General features: G+C 39.7%; 1 protein-coding gene across 1 annotated transcript; it reads left to right on the forward strand.

Moving 5' to 3' along the window:
- The first annotated feature begins 19,508 nt into the window (after nucleotides 1-19,508).
- dmrt2b (doublesex and mab-3 related transcription factor 2b) lies at nucleotides 19,509-24,007 on the forward strand. The gene is made up of 3 exons (XM_034677981.1): nucleotides 19,509-20,471; nucleotides 21,589-21,694; nucleotides 23,052-24,007. The coding sequence occupies exons 1-3, from the start codon at nucleotides 20,109-20,111 to the stop codon at nucleotides 23,891-23,893; spliced, it is 1,311 nt and encodes a 436-aa protein (XP_034533872.1). The 5' UTR covers nucleotides 19,509-20,108; the 3' UTR covers nucleotides 23,894-24,007.
- The last annotated feature ends 620 nt before the right edge of the window (nucleotides 24,008-24,627 follow it).

Below are 24,627 nucleotides of genomic sequence, written 5' to 3' on the forward strand. Positions count from 1 at the left end.
TTGCCTTATTTTTATTGCTTTTCTTCTTTTTTCCCCCTTTGCACTTTAAAGATGAAAAAGAAAGCCTGCGATGGGATCAGGACTGGAATATCAGTTGATCTACTTTCCCTGCTGAGGCAACGTTAGCTCATAAATACTTCATTTCATAAACATGTTACACTGGCAGACTGTTAGCCTGTAATTGTATGTAATGGTTGGCATAAACACTGTGCAATGAACAGAACAATAAACCAAACATCTGTGCATGTATGTCTGTACACTGTCAGACTTCAACCCTCTGAGAGTTTACCCCCTGACTTTAGCTTAAATCTCCCTATTTTTGTATTTATAGGTTGTATTTAAATTTGATGAATAGTTTATTCCACATATATGAGAGAGGATGTTAGCAGATAAAAGAATACAGTCAAGTCCTCATGGATGTGTTTAGTAGAGTGAAAGTTTTGCAAATCAAAGCAGACAGCTGGGGCTTTCAGTGTTAACGCTGCAATCCTGGTGCGCCTAAGGTCTGACAATAACGCATTATCTTTTTTAAATCACGTGCTGTTTTGTCCCCTTTAACAGCGGCTGCAGCATTTCCCTGCTACCTCCTGCTGCCATGATGGTAAATTATAACATCATTGCGCTTCAGAATGACACATTTTACTTGAACAAAAATCCCTGACTCCTCAGTTGAAGTCAAAAGAACTTTGCACTTTGGGCTGAACAGAATTTAAATATCACTAAAATACTTCAGAGTCAGCTAATGCTTCAGAGTGAAGCTAGTCAGGCTGATGTCAGCGAACAACTGCATCACAAAAGCTGGCAGAGCACTGTTTGGGAGTGTGTGAATCTCCACAGACCTAGACGAAACTAAATCAACACACTGTTTTACAAGAACTGCTTTACATTGTTTATATGGACTTACAAATGTCAGACCTCACAGGTGTAGCAATTCAGCATTTATGGAATAATACATTTAAATGTCAGGATCATACACAGCGATTCATTTTAAGGTTTAAAAAGTGAACTGTTTGACAGCTGCAGTGACAACCTATCAGGCTTCTGCATACCTCAATTCTTTATCATGTTCTTCCTTTTATTGAATTTTGTCCAGACATACACATAAATACTCATCAAAATGAGTACATCAGTCAGAACAGGTAAGGAATGACTTTTCTGAGAGATCTGCCTCCAAGCTTTTAACAATTTTCCAATAGAAATGAATGGAAAACAGACCAAACCCATCCATTCTCTGGGCCAAACAACTTCATCCTAATTTTAGAAACAATCATGACTGAAAGCCAAATGACTCAGGACTTCATTGTCATGAAAGTTTATGCTAGTGCAAAAATTGCATTTCACATTTTATTAAATTTCCACACTGGGTGTGTATTGAATACGGACTAGAGTGCAACATCATATCCAAATTTTAGAGGAGTTTAACGACTGACTCCAAATCTTCTCAACTTTTTTCTGTGACACACCATAGACTGTATAAATAATGGATGTATTATCCGTGACGACACCCATCTGTTCCTGAGCACTGTTTTGAAGCCAATCGTGGGCGGGAGCCATATTGGTAATGCTGAACTCAACCAAACTTTGTCTGTTTTCGAAACTGCCTACCATACTACATACTAAATTCAAACACAGTATGTAGTAGGCTGTACCTACTACCTACTACATTAGTAGGTAGTATATAGCAGGCCGTTTCAAAACAGCCTTAGTGTGAGGTAAAGGGGAGTGGTTTGAGCCTCCTAGCCAACAGCTATGTGTACCCGCCTGTCAGTCAAGTCAGTCAAGTCAGTCATGTCCTTATTTGGGCAAAACCCATAACCTTAATATCTTCTGAACTGGCACGTTAGAAATAAATTCACCCTTCATACAGTGTGTGCTGATAGAAAAATTAGCTACATAGACCAAACCATTTTTTAAATCAGGCTGTAAACATGTTTATTAATGCTGCAAAGATTGTCCTTATTGAATTGGTGTTTATGTGGTTACCCGGATGTCTGCAGCCAGTCTCAAGTGGAGGCTGGATAAATTGCAGTTTATAACACTCCCGCATGGGCTTCATATTTTGAGACCGGAGCTTGCCACTTGACACACTCATTGAGCACTGATAGCTCTGTGAGAATCTTAGAAGGTACATCAAATGAAGAAAATGCTAATTTTCTACCAATTTCCAGGGCAACAATGCAGAATTTTCACATGACTTGATTTGCATTTAGAAAAAAATCCAACCCAGTTTGTAAATGATTTGAGCAGGAAAAGTAAACAGATGTTTCATTACTATCTGTAAGGTTTGGCTCGTGTTGTGTACATACATATTAATTTTGATTCCAGCATTAGTCAAAGCATGTAATACACAAGCTGTGTGTCCTTAAAAGAGAAGCTGTAACTGCTGTTAGATAAATACTGTTATGTTCACTTAAAATGTGAATATACCTCCTGAAAATATAATTATAGCTTGTTGTATCTATGAAGAATCTTACCACATTTATATAAGAGAGAGGGGGAGAGTGGAGTTAAATGTTACCCAGAGCATTTTGGAGCAGACATTGTACCTTCTTCATCCCAAATGAAAGGGTGCCAAACAGTCAGAACACACACACACACACACACACACACACTGAAGCTGTCTCTAATAACAGCCCACCATGTCTCCTCTCCTCTCTCCTGATGAGGAGTGGCTCACCCGTCCTGCTGTGTTCCTGATAAAAATAAGCCACATCTATCAGCCATAATATCTTCCTGCACAGAGCTATAAAACTTGATTTAAATGCTAATGTCTGTTTGACAGATTAGCCGACACACACAGGTGCAGTATATTTTCTACTGTTTGATTTGGCTCACAGCAGGAATATTTCAATCAGGAGAGAGTCACTCGGCTGTTTGTGGCTTCATTTAAATAAAAAGACGACAAATGTGTTGTTGTGATGTATTACCGCCTGTGGGAGCATTAAATCTAACCCATCCCACTTCTGGAGGAGGTCAGAGGTCGGGTCTAGCTACACAATGGTAAGGATTTCATGTCTCGAATAGTTAAGAGACTGGATTTAAGTCACCTGCCTGCATCATTAGACCTGAATGCCTGCACATTATTGTGATGAAATTAGTAAAAAAAAAAAAAAAAAAAAAGAACTGAGCTGAACTTCTGAAAAATAATTGTGTTTTTAAAAAATCCAGAGTTCAGCCTGTTATTAGTGCAATAATTATATCTAGGAGTGTGGGAGAAGTTTGAGCAAGTATAGAATATAAATCTAGCATCAAATGAAAAATACTGTTTGATCTTTACCTTTTGACTGAAGCTCCCACTTTAAAGAATCATGAAAGATCAGTAAAGTTCAACTCAACTACTTCAAACATTATGAAATTGTGATGAAATGTATAAATTCTTTTTATTTGCAGTACCTGGATCATCCCGCATTATGCCACTCAAAGCAAGAGATTTTTGTCTTTAAACCAGATTCATCAAAAGCCCCTGACTGCTCGGCCGAGAACCCGAGGTAAGAGGAGGGTCAGGAATGAGGGATTTCAAAGGAGTAAACACTCTAGCTTTGAGGCTAACATTAGCCACTTTACTGCTGTTTACAGATACTAAACAGAGGGATCAAATCTCTTCTTTGTTCAAGCTAAACGAACTATGATGATAGAATCTCCTTAGCCATTTTGATCAAGTCTTCCATAAACCATCTTTAAAGCAAGTTGTTGCACAGCTTCGATCTCTGTTTCATTTGTAAACGTTTTTAAAAAATGGAGGGAAAATGTTTCATTAATTTTGCCCTAATAAAGTGTATAATGATGCCAAATCACTATGGTGATTTATATGGTCTCTGAGTCTGGCCTGACTTCAGTGCCTTTGGCGCCCCTTGTGGACAAAGTGATATGACTTTGCTGATCTTGTCCTGTACATTAAATAGTTTTTCCTCACAAAAAACATAAATTGTGCACCCTTTAAAATGTCAAATTATTTTTGAAAATATTTCGCTGAGAAAAATGCATTTTTTTTTTAAATTGCAGTTTCTTTTAGGGTTCTGTGTATCACTTCCTTCTGATTCTGGTAACTGCTGCCACCAGATAGGGATCTGGCAGCAGAAGTAACCAGCATTAAAATTCCAATGTAGAAGTGATGCTGCAGCTGATTTTATTTTTTCATCTACGGTAGGTAATAAAGAGGCAGCACTATTAATTTTACTCTGTTATATTACCACTTAAAAAAAACTTACAGTAGCTTAAGGTGGGATGTCCACTGCTGCTGTTTTTTGCGCTGGGAGTGCCAACAACCTCAATGTCAGAGCGCTTCTCACCAGCGTTTACTGTAGTAAGATAATGAGAGTCTTTTTTCTCCTTTGTACGGGCCTCCGCCATGGTGTTGACAAAGATGATTGCGGTAGTCCCGCCCTTACATGATTCTGATTTGTCGGTGATCAAGAAGTGACATTGATGAGCCTGTTTTCAGCACTCAGCGCTGAGCACTGAAAACACTGAATCACAGAGTTTGCATAGAAAAAAGGCACTGCCAGCGTAAAAACGGCGGCAGTGGACAAGCCCCCTTAATCTGATCCATAATCTCTGCAAAACATTTCTTTAGAGGCTTGTAACTGACAGCTGATCAGACTACCTGAACACAGGACAATGTGATTTGGCGTAGCTGGAGACAAACTAAAGAAAGTTAACTTTACAGAGACTATTTCTTCGGGGTTTGAACTCTATGGAGAAACTATTGAGAGTTATTGAAGGGTATCTGCTCTGAGCGGGAGCAAAATCTATCCCCCCTGTGGAGCACAGACAGTGGTGGAGGAGGTGTCGGCCAATGATGCCGTCAATTATGCATCTTCACTGCTCAATGAACACATCAAAGGCAACATCTCTTACTGTACACAGGCATCTTATTCCATGATCATCTTAGTGCGGTTGTCATGCTTGGTATTAGTGTTGTTTTGCTGTTGCTGCTTTAAGATTTAGGCATTAAGAGTGCAATGTCTGTGGTAGAGTAAAATATTCTTAAGTCAGTATGAGTATCTGATAAAAACTTATATAAGTAATCTTTTCTTTTTAAAATAGTGCAAAAACTAAAAAAAAAAAAATTCTATATAAATGTGTCTGTGCCCACATGGCTGACTTCAGGTGCTCTTAAACCTACATGTAAATCATGAATTCTTCAAAGATTAATTCTCAGATATTTTTTTCCCAACTACAAAACCATTGGCATCAAACAAAGAATTAAAATAAGTTGGACTTTAAACATCAGGAATAAGATCTCCAGACAAAGACAGGGACTGAGGATCAGATTTAAAGAGAATCTTTAGACTGAAACTTATAAAAGATACATTAAAGCCTCAGTGGCTCTCTTTGTAGTGAGAGTGCATACAGCCTTGTTTTGGCTCGGTTGACACCTATCATATATGTATTACCTTATTTCTTTTGAAGTTGGAAGAATTCCAGCTTCAAAGAAAGAACCTGTGATGTCCAATCCTCCTCGTCTTACACCGTATTTATTCAATTTCGTCTCTCCCTCTCTTGCTCGCTCTCCGGAGACGGGATACACTTTGTTTTTTAGCTGTCAGAAGAAAAACAGTGGGGGGATGTGTGCTTTTCATTTCTTCATAGCCCACTCTCAACGTCTTCCCTCATTCCCGCTCTATCTCCTACGCGCTCTTCCCATATGGAGGATGGTATGGCATCATTATCCTGGAGGAAGCGTTCATCCAGTCAGAGAAATCAACAATTAGGACTCAATAAAGTGGAAAAGCATATTTCTGTATGCAAATGAGTTTCCTAGCAGCCACACTGGATGCTGATTTGGCTGCACTCCCCTCAACCAAATATGACTACTATTATTATTTATTCTATTTATGTAAAACTCCATTTATTTCTTCCATCATTGCATTTATCAGGGCCGCAGTAAGGGGCTAGCGTTTTGAAAAAAGTGACAGCCGAGGAAAAGAAGGCTAATTTGATTCATGAGTAGATTTAATGGAAGAAACAGTGAAGCGTGAGAGCGGCTATAATGTACCCCCAGCGACTGTTCTCCATACATTCTCCCAAGCTGTCACAGCCAGTCAGAGCAGAGCAAAGACGAGAACATACTTTTCCAGCTGGAAGAAGCAGCGAGAGTAGGCGCTAAAGCCGTGTAGCATATGCAGAGAAGCTCGACCTTTGCTTCCTCTATGGCACCTTCATGATCAAACACGCGCAGTTAGCATCCCTGCAGGTGCACAGATTCTCTCTCTTTCCTCTATCATCTACTCGATGAAGAAACTCAAATCCAAATGTCATTGAATACTCTCTAATTAGTATCTGAATACAGAAATATATATAGAGGCTCCTGTTTGTGACTAACTTTGCTGTTCTGGACTGTGTTTGTGGTTCTTCAAAGCCTGCTGAGCTGTGATTGTTTGTGCATCCCGCCAGAATAAAATGACATTAGAAGCCATTAAGTACAGCTCCCCGGTGCCGACAGACATCCAAGAGTAATCTCAAACTCTGTCATAATGATGTGATTTGCATTGCAAAACATCTGTCAGAGGCCTCTGCTGAATCTGCCACAGACCTCAGCACCTTCACGATAAACTCACACACACAAAACTCTGAGTTCAAATAACTTTTACCAAGTCGTGAGATATTCAGATCAGCCATTTCTATTTCAAGCAAACTCATGGTATATTTGCCTCTACTTCTCTCAGAGCTTGTATTAAATATAGCTGAGTTAAATTTGAATATTTGTAATATTTCTTCAGCTACATCCACAGTAGGAGACCAAAATGATGTTGAACACAGAGTATACTTCAGCTGAAAACATAACAAATCATTTGAATCAGTGCCACTTCAAACTGAACCTCTTCTGTCTTGTTGAACTTCCTTTTCCTTGTTTTCTTTAGTTTGACAGTTCATTCTAATGTGTTGTCTGACTGAGCTGATGAAATTGTTTTGAACAAACATATGCAGATGATGGCAGAATACGTAGAAGTGGGGCGCCACTCTAGCTCAGTTGGTAGAGAATTTGCCCATGTACAGAGGCTGCAGCTCTCTTCGCTCTGGCTATAGCAGGGGTTCCCAAAGTGTAGGTCGGGAGCCCCTGGGGCTTATTGTTTAAGTAATCTAAATGTGGCTTATTTTACCTATTGTTTTAAAAAACAGACAAAAATAGTAGTTACATTTGAAATAAAACCCTTCAAATAAGTACATTTCATTAGTTTTCTGCCTTTCTTTGTTGTCAGATGACTCCTAAAGTCAGAGTTAGTGTTAGCTAACAGTTAATTAACAAAAGGATCAGTGACAGCAGGTTGATTCACAGCAGCACAGGAAACACAGACACATGTGCATGTAGGTAAACTCATTTTGAAGTATGAAGTAACATTTAACCACTTCGAGGGACATTGGGGTCACAAGTATTTGGCACCTATATTTTGGGGGTCGCGGGCTGAAAAGTTTGGGAACCCCCGGGCTATAGCACTGACTTCCTTGTCCAAGCATGATTTGGTGCCTGTCACAACAGTTTAATTCAGATTTAATGCTTGATGCATGCACACTCACATCTGAATTGGATCACTTATTAAATGTCCTTGGAAACAGTGAAGTTGGATCTCTAATCTGAAAGCTTTTAATAGGCTCTAAGTAAAAAACAGCACCAGTCAGGATCCTGTCAAGTCAGGATTGAATTTTCAGAATACTTCAGATTTATCTGGTAAGCTACCTAAAGAATTCATAGAATATATGAGGATAATTCAAGCAGGCAAAACATTCAAACATGCATCAAATAATAAGTGTTGTACAGAGTACCTGACTACGGTTCACTCCACAGACCACCACATGAAACCTCCGCTCTTTAAACACTAACTGCCTCCATCCCCCAGGACTAAACTCCACACTACCGGGGACCTGGCCTTTTATTCAGCTGCCCCTTATCTGTGGAATGCCTTCCCGAACCATGTAAGAGCACTACAGACCATTGACTCATTTAAAAAAAGACTAAAGACCTTACTCTTTCAAAGGGCTTTCCGGGGTTTTGTCCACTGTGTTGTTTTCAAGTCGCTTTTAAATTGGCTTTCCTTATTTTGAACTGTTCTTACCATCTTGTTTTTATAGTATGCTTTTTACTCTGTATGCTTTTACTCTGTTTCAAATATAAAGTGTTAGAATTAAATGTATTATTATTATTATTATTATTATTATTATTATTTATTTATTTATTTATCTATTTTAGACCGAGAGCAGAATTTGGCTCTAGACTCTGCACCGACACAGGCATCTCTCTTGCATGAAAAAGTGCAAGGTAAGCAAAGAACACCCGTTATGTTTAATCGGTTAATCAATTTTTTTTTAACTTAGGTGTTTTATGAAACGCTGCTACAGGGAGAGCTTATTCATCAGGGGTCTCATTACACAACAGTAATTACACAAGCAGAGTGCTTTGCTTTGTACCTCTGGGGATATTGCTTACCATTCATAAAACCACACCTGCAGTGAGACAGCTCCAGACAACCTGAGAGACAAAAGAGCCAATAAGCCTACAGAAACAGATCCAATCTGATATGAGATATAGAAAGAGCCACTAAATTGGGAAGCTCCTGTGTTGCCGTTATTGCAGCGCGGGGTATCATCATCATCATCTCTGGGAGGAAGGAGTGCCTTTGAATCTCACGCCAGTCAGGAAGACAATGGATCAAAAGGGTTGAGATTGGAAGAAAGGGGGAGAGTAGTGGGGGTAACCTTCCTCATCCCACCTCTATGGAGGCTCTGATGTTGTGTACAAGAAACAAGGATGATGGGGAGAAGAAGGAGAGAATAAGAATGAGAAAAGGAGGGAGACAAGCAAAGAAAAAATAAAGTGAGAAAGGGGCGGGCCTGCCACAAGATGCTATGCGTAGATAGCGCTGCAGTGTCTGCATTATTTAAAAGCTCTCATTATACCAAACCTGGAAAAGACAAAAATCAATAGTGAGCACGGAGACACGAGACACCTTAGGGTGCAGACTTCAGGACCACAAGGAGATATAATTGCAAAGATTGGGTTAAATTCATTCAGCAGAGATAACAAACTGCTGTGTGCAGGTCAGGGATCACCTGTCCTGCATCGATTTCGCCTGAAACCAGACGTGTTAAATAGAACATTGATCCTGGTGTGAGACTCTGTGTGATGCTGCATGTCCCCTGATCATTGACAGTCCACGGGGAGCTTTGTTTGTGAGGGGAAAGTCACCTCAAAGAAGAATCCTGCTCAGAGGCCTGAGGGTGAACCGTTTATGATTTACTACCAGCTTTTAAACCTGACTGTTGTTCCCTCTAGGTCAGTTTATCTTCGCCGCATCATCGCTCTTCATTTACATCCATGAGATCATGACAAAGCTGTCATATTTTATTAGTATCATTTCCATCAATTTGAGCACTGTAACCAGCGTTTAAGCAGAGCTGTGATTTTTTCTGACAGAGCAAAAACGCACCGACTCTAATAATGTGACAGATGGAGGGTAAACCAAAAACTAACATTTTCAACTAAAGTCAAAGCCATTTTATTCAAAACACCCTAATTTACATGATGCATTAAATCAGAATAATCTGTTCACTGGCTGACCTTCTGTCTCTGCAGAACTTGTGAATTGCTTCTGATTGAGCGTCCTTTATTACACTTAAGTCAGGCATGTTGGCTGACGAAATAAGGGCTGTTAAAATAATGTTATGCTACCGTTTCTTTCTCTTTAACATTTAAGCATGAAAGCAAGGATGACACCTCTGCTGTGAGCATTAATCCTTAATGGTGATGCATTAAGGGCTAAAATGAATGCATTCTTTCTTTTTAAAATCACATTCCATTATTAAATCCCATTTTGTCCCTTTCTGCACACCGTAGCACCGGTCATGTCTTCCTGCTCTTGCTAACGGTGTGACGGAAAATAACCACACTAGGGCTGGGCGATATCAAAAAGATGTTAAGATATTTTTTTTCATATAACCAAATATATGAAGTAGCTCAGTCCATAGGGACTTAGCTTGGGAACCGAAGGGTCGCCGGTTCGAGTCCCAGTATAGACGAAATTTGGCAAGTGAACTGGTGGCTAGAGAGTTGCGGGTCCCTTGCCTGGGTACTGCCGAGATGCCCTTGAGCAAGGCACCGAACCCCCAACTGCTTGGGGTGTGCTGGTTGATGGCAGCATCCTCACTCAGACATCTCTCCCTAAGTGCATGTCCACTGCATGTGTGTGCATGATTGTATGTATACACCAATAACAGTGCGTATAGCGTGACCAAAAAATAACACGAGTGAAAAAATTGAATTTCCCCCCTGGGGATCAGTAAAGTACATTAATTACCATGATAAAAATCGAATCATTATTTAATTTAAATTTAAAGTCAGATTTTTGCTCCTGAGTGAAAGCTGACGCTTTGTTATCTTGTATCTGGATTTAGTTCTCTGATAAGCTTCTTGAATCCATCATTTTTGATGATGCTAACAGGAAGCAGGTCTTCAGTGTAAGATGAGATTTTTGTGTAGTCTTATTTTGTAAATTCTTATTTTTCTCAGCTAGAGAAAATTTGCATAATCAGATTTATCCTGTAAGTGTCTTTAAGTAAGTGTATCAAGTTAATATTAACGCTGAGTCAGCACAGTGTCAGACTGAAGACTCTGCTTTGCTCTGGTAGGTTTTATGTTTTGTTTCGTGTCGCTGCTGCTCGTTTCATCTGTTTACATTCTGCTACAAACGTCTTTAAGCCCCGCCTACCTCTTACCCTGCGACATGATTGGCTGTTCAATGCAGTCTTGTAATTACAGGTTTAAATATAACAAATTTTAATAGAACATTTGTTACATTTTTATTGAGAAAAATTCTATCACGATAATTATCTGTATGGAATTATCGCCCAGCCCTAAACCACACCACTGCCACCACTTAACAGTGGAAGTGCTGTCTTCCCTGAGTGTTCAAAATGCTCTCTAAGTAACTGCACACCATATTGATAATGATTGGATATTTTGTTCATGCTCACCCTCAAGATTTCAGCAGTCTGAATGTGTCCTACTTCTTAGTCACAGCTTCAGACCACACTGGTGTAGCTGTGCAGCATTTATTTGAATAACTAATCTAAAAGTCAAAATCATTAAGCACATTTCATTGCATTCATTTGATTTTCAAATCACAACACTGGTAGGAATTGTTTTACATTGTTAATATGAACTTAGAAACTGCTTTAAATTACAAAATAATATAATTTGAAACATGAGATTAATCATGTGGTTAATCCAGATCTTTAAAAAATGTATGATTTGATAGCCCTCATGACAACGATACAAAATATGAAAATGTGGTTCTCTAAAATACCTTGTACAAGAAACAGTGTACAGACTATAAGTAAGACGCAGGAAGAGAACCAGGGAAGAATAAAGGACAGGATGAACTGTAGGGCAGAGCGAGATGTTGAAGCCAACAGCACAAAGTGTCGGCTCTAATGGACCATGAAGAGGGAACTTCTGGCTCCTGGAGGATTTTCTTCAGGTCATCAAGCATCACATCACGAAGATGCAAATGTTACTATGGCCACAGCTATAACCAAAGCCCAACCAGGGACACACACACACACACAAACACAGCCAAAACTGTTCTCTGTTCTTCTTTCACACTGTTCACGACTCTTGTCCTCTCCCTTCTTTTCTTCCAGCCAAAAAAAATCTCACTTCTAAAATAAAGCCTGTTTTCCCATCACCATGACTACACTGACCAACCTGTTCTGCTTTGACATTAACACTAACAATGTATTATTCATGTAAAATCAAGCAGAAGCATTCTACACTCTCATTACAGCAAACCTTACCCCATCACAAATATCTCACTACACTGTTTTTACTTTATAAATTCTGGCACTAGTGAAGAAATGCTTTGTACACATTGTGCTTTCGTTAAAGCTCCTGTGAGAAACTTTTCATTTTGTGGATTTTGGTGCCCGCTTTGTACACAATCAGATCTTACCTATCTTGTTCTGTACATGTAAAGGTACTGTTTTTTAACCCCAAATGTAATTCACCTGTCGTTTAACAATCAAACGTATCACCCATCACAAAGCTTGGTCATGGAAAATGCAAGGAATGGATGTTTTGGCAGCGTTCTGTTAATCAGGTAATTCCGACACCTACCCCTTCACAGCAATTTCAGACCTCAATAATAACCGTATGAAAGTAATTACTCCTCTTACTGATGATCTTGCATTCTTTTGTAAGTCATAAAGAGACATAAGTATACATTCAGACTGGTTTTATAACCAGCTGAAAACTCTTCACATGAGCTTTAATGCATCATCTCCTCATTGTCTTCTTGCCACAACAAGGAGTGCGGACACAAAGGTAGTGTGGCAACTACAAAGAGCCAAAAGCCGCTGAGAGGCTGAGGTTGGGCCTAGTAAAGCGTCTGACGTGCTAAAAGCAAAAATCACTTATGTACAAAAAATAAATCTAACCTTTTATCAATGAAAAAGGATAATCAACTCATGATAACAGATGATTAAAGTGATCAAAAGAAAGAAAATAGCAGTCAACAAAAAGTACGGAGACCCAGCTCAGAAAACAGGTGAATGGTAAATTAACTGAATATCCCCACCCCAACACATGACCCGTAAATAACCTAATTAACTTCAATAAACCATATTGTAAACAAACAACAAAAAATAATACAAATATACAGACAATAAACTACCCTAAACCTTAAAATAAGATACTATACTATTAACATCGTGAAAAAAGTCCAAAAGGGTAAAACACAGAGCTGTACATCCACAGAAGGGGACATCCAGGCAGGGTAATGAAGATAAACTGGAAACTAAACAACAGAAAGAGACTGGTGTGTATATAATGTGTGGGTGCCAAAATCCACACAAACTGAAAGGTCACAGCTGTATTCATTTCAATTACTTTACATGTGATATAAGCAGCTATTTGGTGAAATATTTTAAAGTCAGCTGATGTTTCATGGTGGCAATTCAGAAATAAAGAGCTAAATATAACACTGTGACAAGTATCAGCATCATATAGTACAATGTTTTATTGTCTGATCAATCTAAAAGTTTGACCACCTCTTTGCCTGAATCCAGCCCTCTGCTGGGATATAAGTGATCACAGTTATCACATTTCAATAGATGCTTAAAACCACACAAACAGGATGTTTTATCAGGGTAATAACTGAGATTAGATTTCCTGATCTTGTCCAATCATGTCCTTTTTTTCTTCTTTTGAACATATGGTTTTCTAGATTTGATTCAATCTGCTGGGATTAATCCTGTCAGATTTATTTTGAATGGCTGGGCCCCGTGGTTTGGCACTGCTTTACTTCTTAAAAGCCCACACTTCATAAATAAAGAGTCCAGTTTAGTAACTTTTAGTTATTTCACATGTAAAATAAATAACTCTTACTCATTATGACAGCCTAAAGGAAGGTATCAAAACACATATAGTGCATTATTAAACAAAGTCATTTTTTCAATACTGTGAAGTTAAATCTATAAGACGCACTTACAATTGATTGTTTTTCCATCTAAATATCGAGCTAAGAGAGGTTTTTTATTGTGTGAAGGTATTTTATCCAGAAGATTGGCAAAGGAGTATCAAGTTGATTCAAAGAATCAGGCAACAGCTTCCCTACAGGACACAGGCAGACTGGGCTAGCGGTGCCACTTCTCAAGAGCTATATTTGCCCAGTAGGTCATAATAATGCTTCAAAAAAAGCTGGTATACTGTTAAGTAGATACACCTCATGGAGTGCTGGTTTGATTGAAAAGACTCTTCTATTTAAGACAAGTGATCAGCAGAAGTGGTTCCCGTCTCTGTGGGTTGGTCATGGGTCTGTACCTCACAGCTATCAAGGTTACCGTTGGCTAAGCTCAGCTACCGTAGCAGTAGCTAGCAGGTCTGCAAACTTGACATGTCAAAAACTGATGGTAGAAGAGAGAGCCACACAGTTACAAAGAACATGCACTCTGTTGCCTTAAATAAACACAATTGGAATCACATGAAGACCGTTTAAAATTTTATCTCCTGGGAGACTTACCAAAAAAAACACTGGTGAAACTTTTTTTAGATGATTTTATGGTAATTTCCTTGTATTTAGTCGAGCACTCAACTGTGGAACTAAGAAATGACCTCTAAGTGATAAGCCAGCAAGACATATTTGAATCATTAATGTAGCATGCTAATTAGAAATATCACTCAAATATATTAACAAGGTAGTAGGCAAAGAAGGATTATTACAGGGCAAGGAAATTCAGCAAAAAAACAACCAAAAAGAAAGTGAGAGAAACAAGAAAATATGGAGGACAACAGCACCCAAAAGATGCAACAAAAGCATGAGAAGCAGCAGTGGAAGTGAAAAGGTTCATAAGCACTCAGCAGGCTTAGAAATGATACCACTAAATGTGGGTCTAATGGTGCTATCAGGTCATGGTGGTCTTCCCTCAAAATGCTGCCTCTAAGAGATGCTCCTTGACCAAACGTCCACATAACTGATGGAAGAAAAGCTGAATTTTTTCTCTTTTTTTCAGACACTTGGCAGCTCTCACGAAAAAAGTGGAGCCTGAGGCGGAGATTAGATTCTTTTCATCTGATGCCAAAATTCCATATTTGTTTAAAAACCCTTATTGGGAAAAGATCAAGTAGGTGATTTTACAGTACTCACATAGGCTCCCAACAGTGTATGTTTGTGTTTTCATTGCATTCAGCGACACTTTGAATGTTGCACACTGCATATTAAACAGATCCCCAAACAGAACCTGATTGTGTCTAATGTGATGAGGTTAGGAGTGTATTTATTTGAGCAGGCGTTTGTTCTGTCTTAACAGGCTTGACAAAGTCACACACTCTCTAAGGTGCAGGTTTAACCTCCGTTGGAAAAACTGTCAGCTTAATGGCCCCTGCCTTACGCTGATAAGTGCTCAGGTGTCTCGGGCTCTTTGGAAGTAGGTGGATAAAGGTGAGAAAGCCTTTGTATGAAAGCAGCGTGAAACATAGCCCAGAGTCTTCTTTATTTCTCTCTTTGAAGTTAATTGACATTCAGCTCAGGATTTTCCTCCCCAACTGTTTTTCTTTTCAAAGTTCAGCATATAACAAAAAGTTGGTGCAGGAGCTCACGTCCTTGAGTGTAACTTCACCCGCTGCCTTTTGTGTTTTGTTTGTTCCTTTAAAAAGTTGATTGAGGCAGTCAGTCATAAAGGGAGAGGCAGATGGAGGAGGACACGCCAGCAGGCCGAATGGTGGGAGCAGAAGAGTCTGTCAAACTCCATCTCTGCTACGAGAATGGAAGTAGAAGGGCACAACTCTCAGAACAACCGCAGGATGTTGAGGAGAGAGCGGGGAAGAGGTGAATGTGTGACGGGAATGCCGGAGCGACATGTCACTGCTGATGACAGTCAATTTGTCTGAGAGTCGAGGGGCTCAGAGAGATGCACTCCATCGCAGGCAGAAGCAGGGATGATGGTATTAATAAAGGGGATACTTACCTTGTTTCCTATGAACATAATGCATGACACCATGTGTGACCCAAACATTATGTACCAGGCCACAGCAACAATTTCCCTTTTTCCATTTGTAGGTTGCTCTCAACAGAAAATTGAGAAAATTTGTGATTCCCTTTTAGGACCAACACAATCTGTGTTTATGTTTTTCTGATAAGTGACACACAAGGCACGCCAATGCTACAAAAATAGCTGCAGGTAAAGAATGCGCAAAGAAGTGTGCCAGACAGAATATATCTCATCTTATAAGTGTCACAATCGAGACACAATCTTTTTCTGTTTTGCAATCTATCCTTCATCATTGCTGAGAATTACAATCAATGTTATGGTTTCTGGTGTGTCTGTTTGGGTTTGCATCGCAGTCAGCATTTTCCTGTTGAGTCAACAATGAAAGAATGTCTCTGATCACTATTGGAGCCAAGTGAGCATTTAAACTTCAACGTTAATATTTTGTTGAAACAGCCTGAAATAATGCCTGAATGTCTTGGATATAATTTCAACCAGCAAAAACGTTTCTCCAAACACAACTTTGTCAATAAGTTTTCGGTGAATTGTTCTTTTTAGCATTAAAGGGAGGATGGGAATGAGGATTTTGACGGTATGTCTCCAATGTCCTTTTCCAGCAGTAGTTGGAATAGGATCTATGCAAAGATAACTTCCATACATTATCATTTTTGCAGAAAAACTATGGATACAGCATTTTATGGTCTGTGTGATGTCAACAAGACAGTCCAGAGACATCGTACAGAGAGCAGTTTAATGCTCGGGAGTAGCTTCATGACATTTCACAGCTCTCCCTCTGCTGAAAGACCCCTTTGTTTGTTAATATGTAATGTTAACTGTGCTTGTACAGATCAAGGTCATGCTTATAAGCCTTTCAGTGGTGACTGTTACACCTTGTTCACCATCATAATAATTGTAACCACGACATTTTTGAGATACTACTTGAAAATTGCTGTAAAAGAGTGTATTTGTGATGCATCTTGTGACAGAAGTCAAGAAATGAAATAAATAAATGAATAAAGACAAAAAATCTCTGCAATTAATTTTGACTGGACAATATACAGTTTGCTCTGAATTGTAAATCAGGTTAGTTTTGTTTACATACTGCCCTTGTCACTGTTGAATGTACTTAGAAACTGACGTCTTAGAAACCACATTCATGCTTTGCGTGTTTGTTTTGACTTCTTGTTGCCTGCTTAGGATTAAACATCTTTAATCCTTCTAAGATTGTGCAGACAGCGTCTGTCCCTTTATTTTGAGAGGGAACTCTGAGCTGTGTTTGGAGTGTAGTTATTACCAAAGCTCCTTGGTACTCAGTCCCTGGGGAAAGTTCCCTTTGATATGGACGGCATTGCTTCTTTTGTGTGCATCCCTTTGATACATAGAAGGTCACTGTGGCTTCTGCTTTTTCACCAGGAGTATAATGTGCAACACTGTCCTCAGTGTCTTCCTCAGAACCTAGTGATGTGCCGGTTACCTCTTTTTAACCTGCCAGTTCCCTCTTTACATGTCCTGCAGAACGTCACTGAAAATAATGTTAAGTTTTCAATTATGTCTACTACTCTACTGTTATCCAGATATCTGAAGACAGTCCTAATGCTTTAAAACAGGAGCATTGAAAGATATCAAACTGTGGTACTGCTTACTATATTCTCCTGCCAGATCACTGAATGACTGTCAGTGCTGGTTGTGTGTTAGTCTTACAATTGTACCTGTGACACTTTGGGGATCATATTTTGGAAACTCAGTTGGCTCTGGATTCTATCTGCACATCAATATCTGACTTTTAACCCTTAATGAGCTGAAACCCAGCGTGGGACACTTCTGGTTGTGGTTACATCCAGGACCAGAAGCAAAGGTGACTGAGATTTCACCACCTGAGGCCCTCAGATTCTACATATGATGACAATGACCATGGAGTTTACAATACTGTACTGTCAGTTTGAGTACAACAAAATGTATTTGCACCACGGCTGCTTTTGCATCATCACAAATGAAACCAGCAAAAACAAATATGCTTAACCTTACAATCACCGAAGGCAAAATTCAAGGCCCTTTTAACATTTGGTCTGATTACATTCTGTTTACTATTGGATTCACTAGTGTACAAAAGAGGGCTTTCAGTCCAACCCAGTACAATCAAGAGCCCTTTTTCTGTGTTTTTAAAAGGGAACATTTGTATCACTAGCATATAATCTTTGCAGATGTTCATTCCCGGCAAAAGTATTGACTTTAAAGCAAGGAACAAACATGAACTAGTATTACAATAATGTCAATATATAGGATTACATGCATGTTTAAAGCTCATATTTCAAATTGCCTGATGTTTCAGAGACATTCATGTTGCCTGGGTCATAAATAAAGTTATCGTTATCATTGCTATAAGAAGAAATTCCCCTCATATCTTCTAGCATCAGCAGTTGCATAAATCTTGATATACTCAAATGGATGAGTATTGGTTGTACATGACCCTTGACCTCAACCTCACTCTGACAGTAAATTTATGTTTTTTGCCTTGTAAAATGTGTTTATGTAGGAAAGTATACATTTTACAGCTTAAGAAGCCCCTCGTTTAAAGAATCTGACTGCTAAAAATATTAAAGGCAACACATTCTGAATTTGTTTCTCTTCTCTTTTTTCAGCCTATCTGCTTATTTAAACATTTTCTTAGGTAATATCAAATTGAACGCTTTTTGAAGGCATATCTCTCTGAAGTGACTCACTTAACAGCAATCACGTTCACATCAAATATCTTAATAGCTCTTTTAGTACAGTCATGAACATAACAAAATAATTATTGAGGCAAAAGGAGGAACTTGTAATTTAAATTTAATGTTTCAGTGCTGTAGATCCACCTTAATTGATCCTGTGAGGATCTCTATCGATAATTAGTGTGACTATGGGGAAGTGAAGAGATGGAGATCAGTTAATTGAGTTAAGCTCTGGCTGAATTTCACATGAAAAAAACTGCCCAGGGTGTCATTATTGAATTGCGCCAGTAGGGAGCACACTTTTCTTACCACATCAGTGCAGTCTCTGGTGTCTAGCAGCTTTTCAGTGCCTATGGGTCATGGAAACAGATCTTTTGGCACATGCATTAGTGTTATGATGAGCTGAGTGCAGCATAACACCAGCCTCAAATCAGATTCACCGTATGCAAAATCTACTGTACACATGACAGGGCCTGTATAACTAATAATACCAATATCAGTAGCAATTCCCACCATTTTAAGATCACATAATGATTTAGTTGACATCAGCAAAATTACTATTTTAAAAGGTGAGAATTTAAATAAGTCACTTTTTATACCCTGACGCCAAAAACACTTATCAACACAAGCTCTACAAAGTGAATATTTATGTATCTTAATGGTTTTAAATTGTTCTACTGGAGGCCCCTGAATGGTGACACTAGAAACATCACGAGAGCCATTAAATCATTGAATTATTAAACAGAATTATGAATAAATATGAGATTGAAGATCACTCCGAGGTAATATGAAAATATGATTCTTTCTCCCTGTCTATGTCTCTGTTTCTATCTCTCCGCCCTTGAGCTCACTCTCCCCACCCTCGAGCTCACTCTCCCCAAGGCGCGTGCGTAATTAGTCCGTATTGTATCTGTCTGGTAAAACACACAATTCACACGTATTTGCACGCTCACGGGCTCATAACGGGAGTGTATGTTTAAAAGTTTAAGGACTGCTCTGCTCTGTATAATTACTCTCATTATGGAAATTCTAATTATTATTACTTTTATTAAATAATTGCTGCAGCTGCTCCGAAGAGTTGGCGTTTTAATGTCCACTTCAGCTTGTTGTAAAGGTTCTGACAAACGTTTTTTTTCTGCTAAGTTTCTTTGCATACATTTGAATCCTGAACCTAAAAAAAATAAATAGAAATGTGGGTCTGGCAAAGATCCAAATCTAAGTTGAAAGACGAGAACAGCTCAGAGGTGGGCAGGGCAGGGCAGGTATGGGAGTTTATAGGCAGAAGGGGAGTTCCTCGTGCTTCATAACGGGCTTCCCCAAATCCCTGCTCCCAGGTCCCGCGCCAGGAGCTCGGCATTGTGGCCCGGTCCTCTACCCGCTTGTCCTTGGAAACCGCGTCAGAGCGCATGCTGAGAGATGCTGAACATTTCAAACTTCTGGCGATAGGCTGCAAAGTTTCCATCCTGAAAAGACCGTCATGTGGCCGCAGTAGCAGCAGCAGGAGGCAGACAGGGAACCTCACGGCTGTTCGATAGTAAATAGTTTGCTGGATAGCTGAGGCGCGCGGCCTTTCGAAGCAGGGAATCATACCCACTAATACTTAATTTATGTTTATTGGAAGCTGATTCAATTAATTAGGAAAGCTTGATACCTCCTGTGTGCTCGTTGAGTTACAGGTTTATCACGTTTGGAGTTAAATTTCTCAGTTCTTTATTGCCTTTTGTTTTTTCTAATGCGTGCGTAAAACAAGACCACCGCAGCTCTACCTACTCTAATGAGAACTTCTTCTATATTTTTAAGCGGGCCTACTTTTTACATCACCGGCATTGTAAAGTTGTATTTGTGAGGTTATATTTCTTATTCACCTGTCGCATAAAAGTCTGCTCAGTTCGAAAAGTGGAATCCCGGCGCTTTCAGTCATAAATGTCCTCTGCGCCGAAGAGAGGCCTGCAGCTGGAGACATCAGCAACCCTTGATGTGTTGAAATCAGAAGAAGTTACTGACGTGACAAGTCCTGACGGATGCGCAGGGCAGCACGGCTGCCACGGGGAACACGGGGAGAATAAAGTGACCCTGTCTCCAGAGTGCCACCAGCAGAAAGCACGCAAGATGACCCGGAGCCCCAAATGCGCGCGCTGTCGGAACCACGGCGTTGTTTCGTGTTTGAAAGGCCACAAACGCTTCTGCCGCTGGAGGGACTGTCGCTGTGCCTGCTGCCTGCTGGTGGTGGAGCGTCAGCGCGTCATGGCGGCGCAGGTCGCGCTGAGGAGGCAGCAAGCAGCGGAGGTGAGGAGAGCACAGGGGCAGGTCAGTGAGGGAGGACAAACAGGTGGACAAACATTACCTCCAGTGTGGAAAATTTGGTTCTAGACTATTTTAACTAACACATAATAATGGCAAACAGTCTAAAAACAACATCTGGGTAAAGGAGAAATCTATTTCTTAAAATAAAAACAATAAAAGGTGTCCTTAGTCACTTACATAAAGCAGACTGAAGCACTTTTAAAATAACACCACGATTTTCATGAGCCGTCCATGCATTTAAATGTCATGAAGGGAAATATCAAATTATATTACACGCTCTAAGGTCTTTTGAATTAAATAACAGGACTGAATCTGCACATTTTCCAACATTAACCATGTTATTGTTTTGTGTTACCATCACATGCCCTAAAGCAGAAAGATCAGTCATAAGCTTTATTGTTTTTACCTGAATGAAGGTGCAGATATCAGCTGGAGTACAAAAAGTGTTCTCAGCATTTGTAAAGAAACTGTTATGTACAATTCAGATCAGACTCTGTATTTGACTAAAGGTTTATTAGTTTTTGGTTTTATTACTCTAAAGTCTGAAGAGTGCTGCATGGTTTGTACATTTTATTTAGTGAGGAAGTCACCCACACACAACATCAAACACACTAATATTATAAAAGTTGGGAATAAAACTTGAAATATTCCTCTGAGGAGGGATTGTTCCACTTTTAGTTTGTTTTGCACTTAGGGTGTATTTTGAACAACATTCTGCTCTCATGAGCAAAAATGTGAAACTCCTTAGTTCTAACATTGTTGAGTCATATTTTAGATTCTATTTCACAGATGAATACTGCTGACTGAAAACACATTGACCTATCAATATAATGATTAAATGAATAAAAGGAAATAAAAAGCATTGAGTGAAACAAGGCATTAATGCACTCCTCTTTACAAGATGATTTACATTCATACCAAGTAGTCATATTCCTGCAGTACCACCGGGGTCAATATCTCATTTTAATACCATAGAATTACAAAGAGCTATACTTGCCTTACATAATGTTTTAATTCCCTTTAATTACCCCTGGGCCTCAGACTCAGTTTAATACGATTGTGTCTGAATGTCTGATTCCTGTTCCCATGTTTCCTGCAGGGTAAGAGGGGGGTCAGGTGTGCAGCTCCATTGCGGAGGACAGCGTATCAGCGTTACAGCCGAGCAGCGGAGCAACCGAGCAGCCTGGCTAAGAGCCTCCTGCAGGGTAAAGTTTAATTATCATCTCCTCTCTCATTAATGCTCTGCTTCTCTCCAGCTGATAGACGGTGCTTATTTTTCTCTTTACTAGACCGATAAAATCCTTACAATCCTTATAATGCTGCATCGTTGCTTTCAGTGCACTGAGTTAATCTGGGTTCATGCAAGAAGACTACTCGTCCAACTTAGTTTGCACAAATATTTTGGTACTGTCTTGAGAAAAATGACATATCTATAAAGAGAAAATTAAACAAATAATCAGAATATAATTTTAATACAAAAAAATGTGGCGCAAAAAAACCCCAGGAATAATTTAAGCGTGAAATTGAAAATACTGCAAATATCAAGAAAAAAGTCAAGTGTATTATTATTATTACTAGCATTATTATTTATTTATTTTACTGTTGGTATTAAATCAAAGTAGGGAAGACTTGCTGACCTGTCCAACTAAGTTATTTTTCCAACCAAGATGAGTTGTGATTGCTACAAAACTTTTTCTTTTAACTCTCATCTGGCTTCTTTTTTTAACCGTCTATATATATATATAGATAGATAGATAGATAGATAGATAGATAGATAGATAGATAGATAGATAGATAGATAGATAGATAGATAGATAGATAGATAGATAGATAGATAGATAGATAGATAGATAGATAGGTAGAGACAGAGAGAGAGAGAGAGAGACAGAGAAAGAGAGAGAGAGAGAGATGGGCTTTTATATCTTTTATTGATAGAGGGAGAGGAAAGTGGATGGTGTAGGAAACTGGGAGAAAGTGGGGGAATGACATGCGGGAAAGAAGCCACAGGCTGCCTGCTACATGGGCGTGCAACTTAACCAGGATTATTGTCTGGACACCGATTCCCTGTTATGACATTATCCATGACAACCATCACTCTGAGGACCCCTTTTGGTCCTCTCTGGGTTTTGGTCCCCATAATACCTCTAACCACGTGTTGCTTTAAGCAGTCACAACCCCTCACAGGTGCTTGGTGAGGACCAGAGCTGTTTCTTGGTACTCATTAATACCAAGTACAACAGACAATTCATTCATTCAAACAAACCTGATGATCATGGCCTCTCTATTTTACACTAACAGGCCATAACTGTAATACATAGTGAGTATTAATACCTGCTGGCATACAGTCAATTCCTGCTGCAGGCTTTGTCTTCTTTATGGCCCTCTCAGCCCCTCTGTGCTCTCACTAAAGCAAAACTGACACCGCTAACCAAGTGGATCATTAAAATAATAAAGAACTAAGTACTCAAACATAAACACAACAATTAATGGGTGGGAACAACTTCATTATTCAAAATTGAGTTCTTTATATGAAACCATAATGTGGCTTTGCTCTCTATGCAGGGCTGAAACCAGCTAGGTCTCTTGAAGAGGATACCCCCTGCTGGTCAAAGCAGACACACCGCGACCATACAAACTTCACGTGCCCCTCCATCAGCGCTCGGATGAGGAAGAGGAGAGCCTTCGCCGACAAGGAGCTGGAAAACGTGATGCTGGAACGAGAGCTGAGACAGAGGGAGCAGCAGAGTGACCTTCCATTCTCCTCCTCCGCCGCCCTCGTCCCCGTCTTTCACCCTCCGCCCTTACCTTCCTCACCTAACCTGCAATGCTGCCTTCTGAACAAGGACCCCACCACTACAGGGTCGCCCAGTTACGTGCCTGTGTATAAATACAAGCCTCTGTATGAGTGTGACTTTCAGTTCTACCAGTTCTTCCAGCTGAAGAGCAGATCGTCAGAATGTGACCTTTTCTGCCAAACGTCAGAGCGAAGGGGGGAGGAAGAGGAGGGGAAGAGTAGCAGGAGAGGCTGTGAGAAGAAGGAACAACTGGACTTGATTCCCATAACATTGCAACAAAGACTCAAACAGCATGGCTGCACCTCATTGGGTCCAGACCTTGTCAAAAGTGCCTCAGATGCACCAGAAATAATGAACTCAAATGGCTCCTCCGCCATCACACGCTCTATTTCTGGATCAGATCAGTGTATCTTGGGCGGGCCAGACGTCAGTGCACCCAGCAGGACTTTTGATCCCAGACCCCTGATGGGTAAAAGCTGGTGTGTAGACACCCCCGACAAGCAGGCGGGTGCTCACGCCGACTCTGTCAAGAGCCCTCATAGCAGCTCAGTGAGGACTCCCGCTGTGAGGCCATTACCTTTCTCTGTGGAGGCTCTGCTGAGGGCCTGACGGTGAATAGAGAGCAGAAGTGCTCTTTGTTTATGTGCTGATTTTCAGTGGATAAATATGACATTTTAGTTGTATGAAGTTGTATTAAAGGCTTTCAAACACCTTATTATTAAGGGCTGGTTGCTATAATGTGGCAACAGGTTTGTATTTTTATCTTATTTTTCATGAAAATGTATCCAGATATATTTAACTCTTATTAAAAGATGTATTAAGACATATTTGTACTTCCTTTTTCATTCCAACCCTTATTTATTCTCCTCTGTCAGCACAATGCTGCAAAAATATCCAACCTCTGCCTTCACCTTCTCACATAAATCTCAGCTTGCTCTTTTTTTTCCTGCGGTAGAAATGTAAACACTACATCCATAAAACTAAGTTGATGAAAACCTTAAGTAGCGTTTGAACTTGTGCCCATTTCTCACTCTATGCTTTGATTTCCAAATCAAAGTGTGGATGTTGCCGGCGGATCAGTTGCTCCGCTCTTGGGTATTGCCGTATCATAACAAACCAGGTGCTGGATAGAAGTCTCTTTAATCATACTAAAAAACTAACAATGAAAGAAGCAGCCCGAGGTGCAGCAGGTGGTGACAGTCAAAGGAGCAAATATTTTTCTAAAAAATGTTTCTGTAAAAGAGCAGAGGGCTGAGAGCAAAAAAAAAAACCCTCCTGCATCTGTTCCCTCCTTTTAACTAAGTGGGAAGTATCTATTTTTTATTTATTGGTGCATAAAGTGT

This window comes from Notolabrus celidotus, chromosome 2 (assembly GCF_009762535.1).
Source record: "Notolabrus celidotus isolate fNotCel1 chromosome 2, fNotCel1.pri, whole genome shotgun sequence".
Classification (NCBI taxonomy): Eukaryota; Metazoa; Chordata; class Actinopteri; order Labriformes; family Labridae; genus Notolabrus; species Notolabrus celidotus.